The sequence below is a fragment of the Bidens hawaiensis genome, unplaced genomic scaffold, assembly GCF_021521415.1.
Source record: "Bidens hawaiensis isolate Kalapana, Puna unplaced genomic scaffold, B.hawaiensis_p1.1 tig00419509_1, whole genome shotgun sequence".
Lineage (NCBI taxonomy): Eukaryota > Viridiplantae > Streptophyta > Magnoliopsida > Asterales > Asteraceae > Bidens > Bidens hawaiensis.
Window position 1 is genome coordinate 489,965 of NW_027504884.1, and position 8,498 is coordinate 498,462.

General features: G+C 32.9%; 1 protein-coding gene across 1 annotated transcript; it reads right to left on the reverse strand.

Annotated features, from left to right (window-relative positions):
- Positions 1-238: 238 nt before the first annotated feature.
- LOC143609178 (uncharacterized) lies at positions 239-964 on the reverse strand. Its single transcript, XM_077084006.1, has one exon. It carries the CDS (start codon positions 962-964, stop codon positions 239-241), a length of 726 nt encoding a protein of 241 aa, XP_076940121.1.
- Positions 965-8,498: the final 7,534 nt, after the last annotated feature.

Below are 8,498 nucleotides of genomic sequence, written 5' to 3' on the forward strand. Positions count from 1 at the left end.
TAAGCAAACGATGTTCACCACTTTTAGCCTCAAATAAAATCGACCCATTACCACTTATATCAACATAAGAGTCATCCCCAAACTTAGCCTTTCCCGTGACACGATTGTTAAGTTCAGAAAAGAAAGACTTGTTATCCGTTATGTGATTACTTGCGCCATTATCTAAGTACCATTCATCAACATCTTTAGACTCGTAGTTTCCGGGTATAACCTTCTTTTCATTCAAGGACACCATTTTCTAAACACTCTTAATCATAAACAATGATGGATCCCTTGTCTCGGATGCTTCGGCTAACTTTGCTTCACCTTTAACTTTCTGTTTTCGGTTGGGACACTTATGGACAAAGTGTCCAAACTCATCACATCGATAACATTGAACCTTTGAGAGGTCCTGGGCTTTGCCCTTATGCTCACGGTTTTCCCAGTTCATGGCGTTTTCTTGATGACCGCGGTTTTTACTCGACCTGCGACCACCTCGTTCTCGCCCTCCTCCACGTCCACGACCTCCACGAGTGGACTCACGATCATTGTACCGACTACTTGAGGATTCAGACCTTTGAAACATAAGCTTACCTTGGTTTCCTGAATGCATGTCTTCTTCCCGAATCCGCTCCTCGTATGCTTTTAAACGTCCCACCACGTCTTCAAACCCAACAGTTTTGAGATCCAAAGTTTGTTCAAGAGACGCAACAATTTTAATAAACTTACTTCGGGGTAGACTTGAAAGGAACTTCTTGACCATCTTAGTTTCCTCGATCATCTCTTCTAAAGTCGCCGCCTTCGACGCCGTACACGAGAGTTTCGCCACAAACACATCAATGGTCTCCGTCTCTTTCATCCTCATAGCATCAAACTCATTCATGAGAGTTTGCAATCTTGCCTCCTTAACCCGATCAGCCCCTAGATTACGCGTCTTAATCGCGTTCCAAATCTCCTTGGCCGAATTAAGATTACCCACTTGCATGATTGTCGCTACCGGAACGATTGATAAATCAACGCAATCGCGATATTATTTTTATCATCATCGGTTGCACCCAGATCAATGGTAGTCCAAACCTTATGAACGTTCAAGAGTACCTTCATTCGAATAGCCTATACCGTGTAATTGGTAGAGGTAAGCATGGGACTTTGGAACGCATTCGGGCTCCCGCTTCCGCTTACACCACTCGTCTTCATTGTTTCTTTATCACCCATCGTTCTTTGTCAAAACCGTTGCTTGAATCAAAATCCACAAAAAGACAAACCAGATTGTTTGGCTTATTGATCAAGATTTAATCCAGTTAGAAGAATTAAGTAGCTGCTATATTAAATCGATGGCATTCACACAAGTATCTTGAATTATTAATATGTTGAAAAGCAAATTTTCAAACAACGGATAAGGGTTTAAACTTTTCAACACAAATCATTATTATATTCAAGATATTAATTCACAACTTACTCCACCGTTCAAGCAAACTTATTATTTCGATCCGACAAAGCCTCTTCACGCGATGGGTATCTTCCAATCTTGGTCTTCTAGCTCTGATGCCAATTCAAGAACGAATTGATGATGAAAACACAAACGAACATACAATATTTAGGGTAAACTCACGTATTATTATAATCAAGAAACTACACAAAACTTGAATACAATAATTCCTCTCACTTATCCAATCACCCTAACATGGCTATGTATATATAGGGATACCCTTGGTCAACAAGTAGTTACCAAATATAAAAACTCAATTGCAATCCCATAAACCCATTACTTCAGTTACACGTGATGAGCCGATATTGATGGAAATTACCAACATCAGTTACATGTTAGGGTGTCAAACCTAGCAACTAGCCACTGATTACATATATCAAGCCACACACGTACAAACATTTAGCACCAACCCATCCATAAAATAACAAACATTCTAGATCGATTTATAATCTATTTCAAAAGAACAAATACTGAAATCGATCTGAGAATGTATAACAGGATCAAAATTCAGAAAAATATATATCAATGAAACATGATATATATATTGACAGTAAAAGCTGACGCACCTGATTCGATATTGAGAGTTTAATCAACCCTAGAAAGCTGCTTCGTGAATTAGGGTTTGGACTGACAAACTGCTGTTGCAGAGATTTTACTAAATCCAAGAATCAAAATGCTACGTGGCAAGATAAACCGTGAGGGTATTTATACTGCCTTATTTTTTTTCTTTTTTTTTTTGGCAAGACCAATTTGGATAAGTATTGACAGGTAGAAACCTAATTTCTCGCATAAACTATTCTTAATAAAAACATATTTATGTTATATTTGTGTAATTAAAACGTATATTATCTATCATTTAATTAAATAACTATTTATGGATTAAAAATATGCAGGTATTTCTTCAATGAAATCAAATCTACTTTTTTTTATTAAATCAATTTTTATATATTTTTAAGTGTAGGAGATGAATATGTGAAAATGAACGATATTATAGGTCTAAGGATGATAAAGACAAGAAAAAACTTTGAATGAATAGTAATTTTATTTTCACATATTCATTCAACCTCCATGGATTCATTGAGTTTTCATCTATTTGAATTCGAAACTGTAATTCATTCGTGTTAATTTTATATATGATGTTCTTTTTTTATATTATTTATAATAAAACAACTTATCATCTTGTCTTTTGTTAGAATCCGCTACTTCATTAAAAATATAATTGTAACTTAATTATAAAATCACTAAGTGCATTATTTCGTAATTATGAAGAAATTATGTCAGAATACACCATGTATTCGTATGAATATTCTATTAGGCCACCGTAGTTGGGCGACAAAAGGGACTATAAAGGGGTGATTTTTGGTGAACACCGCCCCCGGCTACAATAGGGGCAAAATGTGTGGGGTAGGGTGGGGGGGCGACAAATTATTGTCCATGGGTTGTGTTTGGGAAATATTATTACTATAATATGTTGTGTGATATATGTATATAATGGGCTACAACACCATTAACTTATAAAATAAAAACTCACCAATTGCTGATTGGGCGTGACATGGCACAAATAGCTATATAGCCTTAAAAATATAGTTTAAACATATAAAATCATTTAATTTGATAAAACATAGTTCTTTAAATTTAACCATTAAATTTTTATAGCCTAATTGTGTTTCTTTTAAGCATATATATCGTGCATCACACGGGTTTCAAAGCTGATTTTGTTAGAAAATATATTTTCTAATTCCCAAATAAGTGTTAGATAAAAAAGACGAAAGTTTTCCTGGAATGCATAGGTCATGGTTTTTAATAGTGGGAAAATGGTTCAATATCATACAACTACTACTTTATGAGTAAAAATAATTACCAACCAAATTTGGTTTTCTAAGTTAGAATGATTTTTATTGTACTATTACTACTATATCTAAACTTCGAGCCTTCCACAAATATATCATACAACTACTACTTTATATGACTTACATAAATTATGAAGGCCTAAGATCATGATTGAGTAGGATCTTACTACCATCCGTATATATATAATTAACCAAACTGGTCTTGCGTTAATGATCCAGAAAATAGAATCAATTTGGATTTCAGTTTGGATAACCTTACTTCATTTTTCAATGTACTCACTATACTTGATCATTCTGCACTCATTGAATCAGTTATTCCTGTTGTTGCACTCACTCAGGGGCGGACATACCTTATGTCGAGCCGTAGCCTCCGCTACGGCTCAAATTTTTACGGGTAGTGTAAAAAACAAAAAATTTGGTCAATTTTCGTGTTTCGTTACGGCTGGAAAAGAATAACGTTCCGGCTAAGATTTTAAGCCTAACTAATATATGTTTTAAACCCAATCAAAAGATAAAGCCCAAACAAAAAAAACCCATTAACCCAACCCAACCAACCCATTAACCCACCTTTCACAACAACAAAAAATTCATGCGCACCTTCCAATTTATTAAATTAGATGGAGATGGTGTGCAACAAAGATACAATGCGAAAGGTATTCTATCATGTTTTAAGACTTTTGAATTTGTGTTTTATATACACTTGTTGGACGAAATTTTAGGCCTCACAAATGCTTTATCAAAACATCTTCAAAAAAAGAGTCAATATTTGTTGGAAGCGTCTAAGTTGATAAGCGGGATAAACCGAGCATTGAATAATCCAAGACAAACCGGATTTACAAGATGTTGGCAAAAGTTACATGTTTTTGTGAAAAAAACAAGATTAAGATGTTAGATATGGAGGAAAGTTATGGTAATCAAAGAAACCGGAAGTATGTCATTACTAATCGACATCATTTTGAGAATTTGAGGTTGAAGTTTTTAATACGGTCTTGGATATGCAAATTCAAGAACTTGGAAATAGATTTAGTGAGGTCTCAACTACTTTGTTAGAAAATATGTCGGGTTTAAATCCTTGTGATTCGTTTTCCAAGTTTGATATATCTAAAATAGTGGCTTTTTCAGAGATGTATCCGAATGATTTTACTAACGAAGAAAGAGGGTGTATTCCGGGTGATCTTATGACCTTTTATTACACTTTAAAGGAAGATGATAAATTTGCAAAACTTGGTGGAATGGGTGATCTTGCTCGTGTAATGGCGGAAACCGAAAAACACACAACTTTTCCTTTGGTTTATCAGATATTGAAGCTAGCATTGGTTTTACCGGTTGCAACTGCAACTGTTGAAAGATGTTTCTCTAAAATGAAGCTTATCAAGACGGATTTGCGCAATCGAATGGGTAATGAGTATTTGAACAATGCTTTAGTTTGTGCGGTCGAAAGAGAAACGTTTGATAAAGTAAATGAAGAAGATGTAATGGCTCGGTTTCAAGCTATCTAAAACCCAATAGGAGATATTTACAGCCCAACCTAGATCCGCCACTGTTGGTTTGTTAACCCGGTTAGTTTAAATTTATTTGTTGTCGTATTCTTTATATTTGTTTCGTTGAGGAAAAAAAATTTTGAGCGCTTCGGCTCGGTTTCGAATCTAGATCCGCCACTGCACTCACTACTTGGTCTCACACTTGCCCCAGACGATCTTGCGCCACACGAACCTAGATTTTGTTTCGCTTTCATAAATTTGCTGATTGACTCTTCAGTTTTCGGAAGGTTCCATAGGGTTTGGCATATTAAAGATAGAATTTAGATTATCCGAGCTTATTTGATATCGTATATCAAGCATGTTAGGTGTATCGATGGATTTCTGTATTGTAGCTTGCCATATATAGCAAGGTTGATTTCTGTGATCAGACAAAATTCCAAATTTCAAGATTTACATATATCTATTAGGTTAGGTACTCGTGTACAACACGGATTTAACAAATTTAATTTTATAAGCCTAAGACATTCGAATTATCATAAAAAGAAATTTGGTATTAAATATAAAAGGTAGAAACATACATTCTAGTTAAAACAAATAAATAAATTAGTAACACATTAATCATAAAACGAAAGCAAAATATTATATGACCGACCAGATACAGCTATTCATGGAGTGAGTGAAAAAAAAGAAGACAAAAAGTGGTCAATTAAAGTACCTTATTATTATAGAAATTCTTTTCGAGTTTAGAAATTATTTTCGAATCTTTGTCAGTTTAGTAATTGAAAAATATTCATCATTGTTATTAAGGTTATAGTTCTTGATCTCGATCCAAAAGGCGAACTTTCTTTCTAATAAAATGTTGAAAGCAGTCGGGAGTGTTAAAAATTCAGCCGACTGTGGAAAGCATCAAATATATTTATTTCATAAATTAAAAGATACAGAATTTCACTATTATAAGAATGTTATTATAAACGATTGAAAAGGACAATGTACTTGTTCCTGTTCGTCTAGCACGGCTTTAGCAATTTGTCCTATAAGTTTGTTAGCCTCCCGCTCAAACATTGTAAGAGTCATAGTCATTGCGCAATCCTGGACTATTATGGGGATCTTGTATCTAAAAATAAGAATGATTAAAATAAATTTAAAAGATAAAGCATGGTCACTATTATAAATAAAAAAGTAAAAAAGAATTAAGAACCTAATACATTTGTACTACTTCACATAAAAAACATTTGAATTCTCTCCCTTGTCAATTCTAGCCTTTTTGGTTTCAACTATATATTTACATAAATCACAACTACAATAATTCCATGATTTTTCATTGTATACAGTTTTAATCTTACCAACAATAAGGGATGAAACCTATCCAGAATTAATAGAATGTTAATAATGGTATTTCTATGAATCCAAAAACAAATAATTTAAAAAACATAACATGCCTCTTTTATTTCATTAATTTCACAAATGCTGATAAAATCAATTTCATTAAGAAATTGTTCTTCCAGTGACTTGACCATAGATGAAACAACGTACCGATGAGAGGATGTTTCTTTACCAATATTAGACAGAAAGCTGGTGTGATGGAACTTAGTAAAGTAAGTTTTGAAGAAGCTTGCCTGCATCTTCGTTCCCTGAAACTTTAATCTAGTTATGATTGCTGAATACTAATGTAAAAAATGATGCTAAATATTTACCTCCTAATCCATTATAATCAATTCAATTGACCAAATTTCGTTGAGGGTTCTTGTTAGGTTTTCTCATAGTCTAAGAACTCTAACTTCTATCGTATAGTTTGTCTTGTAGCATCAAGTTCTCTCAGCTTAATCAAAATTTTTTTGGCTCCATGCTTCTGTGTATTAGAGAAATTGATAAAAGAATTACCTAATTTGTTGTGTTTTTTATTTAATAAGATATAACAAAGTATAATTAACAATTCTTATATTTTGGATGATGGTGGTCAAGAAAATGGGTTTAACAAAAGGAGTAGAGAAATCAACCTTATATATATTTGACATCACATTATGGAATTTATAACATTATATAATTAACGATCATTGAATGAGTTAATGGTATTTTGGTAACACAATTATTTGATTGAGCAAAAATCAATCAATTTAACAGATTACGTATTTAAAATAAATTCCATAACTAAAGCAAATTGTCAAAAAAATATGAAGTTAACAAAAATAAGTTGAAATTTAAAAAACAGTTTGTCAAATAATGTACTACATATTTTGTCATTTAATTTAAAAGTTAACAAATATACATTCTCGTTTTTGGTAATGGAAACTAATTTAAAACAACTTCCTTAGTTAAACTCGAATAAAATCAAAATGAATCCATTTTGATTAAATAAAATGAATAATAAACAATTTATAACAATTCATTCCAAACTTATAATGTACCTTTTCTGAATAACAATTTTGTTGTTTAATGCATACATAGTTAACCATCCATAATCAGTTTTAAGAAATCTCAAATTTTTCGATCTGAATCACCATGGAAAGACTTTGTAAATCATCATAATACCAACTTAAGTTATAAAATAAAAACATATAAAAAATTGTTTTCTAAAGACTTACGACATGCGGTCGTTAAATGGTTAAGCAGTCTACATGGAGTGCCTTGTGCGTGTGAGCAGGATATACAAACTCAATGACCTGTGAATATGTCATTGAAAAAAAGCATACAAAAATATGCACTCTCTGGCAAACAACTTACGCAAGCTTGTTGTGCCAAGTCCTGTGGGTGACGAGCTACTGACATAATCCAAACCAAAACAATATTAAGCATAGTTAAGTTAATGAAAAGTTTGTCCTCATAATACAAGAAAATAGAGCATACAACTACAAAAAAAAACACTCAAATACCAAATTCAAATGTTGAACTAAAAGACAAACAACCATATGAACATATAAAATCATATATGATGGAACAAAAGTCGAAGATTATTCAATCACATTTGTAAACACACTTCAATAAAATAGAGGAAAATAATAAAAATTTAAGCATTATGATTCAAGCACTGCTGTATGTAAAGATTGATTTAGATTTTATTGAAGAAACACTACGAAATCCAGATGGAGATTTAAATAATCACAAATTTATAAGTTATACATGCATAGTAATTCATTACAAAATTGTATACAAAATTGAAATTTAAACCCTAACATTGAATATGTATGATATGAACAAAAAATTGTACAAAGTCCTTTATGTAGGCAACATAATCACAAATTTATAAGTTACACAACTATATGACTGCGGATCGAGGAAAACCCTAACATAACAGGAACTATAGACATCTAATAGTATGTAAAACGCATAGAAAGAGACAATTAGGAACAAATTATATACCTAAGTAGCAGAATCGTCAAAGCAAGATATAACATATCTGTTTCTGATTTGAATAGAAGATTACGGTGGGCAGATCGATGAGACATGGATGATGACGACGATGATGATAAGACAAAGTGATAAGGATTGTCGGATCGAGAAGACGTCGATTTTGAGTATCGCTCTTTGACAGACTTGCATCATTGGGAAAGGGGAAAGAATGATTTAGGGTTTATGTAAAATAAAAGATGAATGTTGTTACGTGGGTTATTAGATGATAACAGGGTCGGATAAGGAGACCCGGTTTGGAAAAGGTGTGTGGTGAGAGGCGGGAAATGGTGAGGAAGGGTGTGGTAAAAAGAT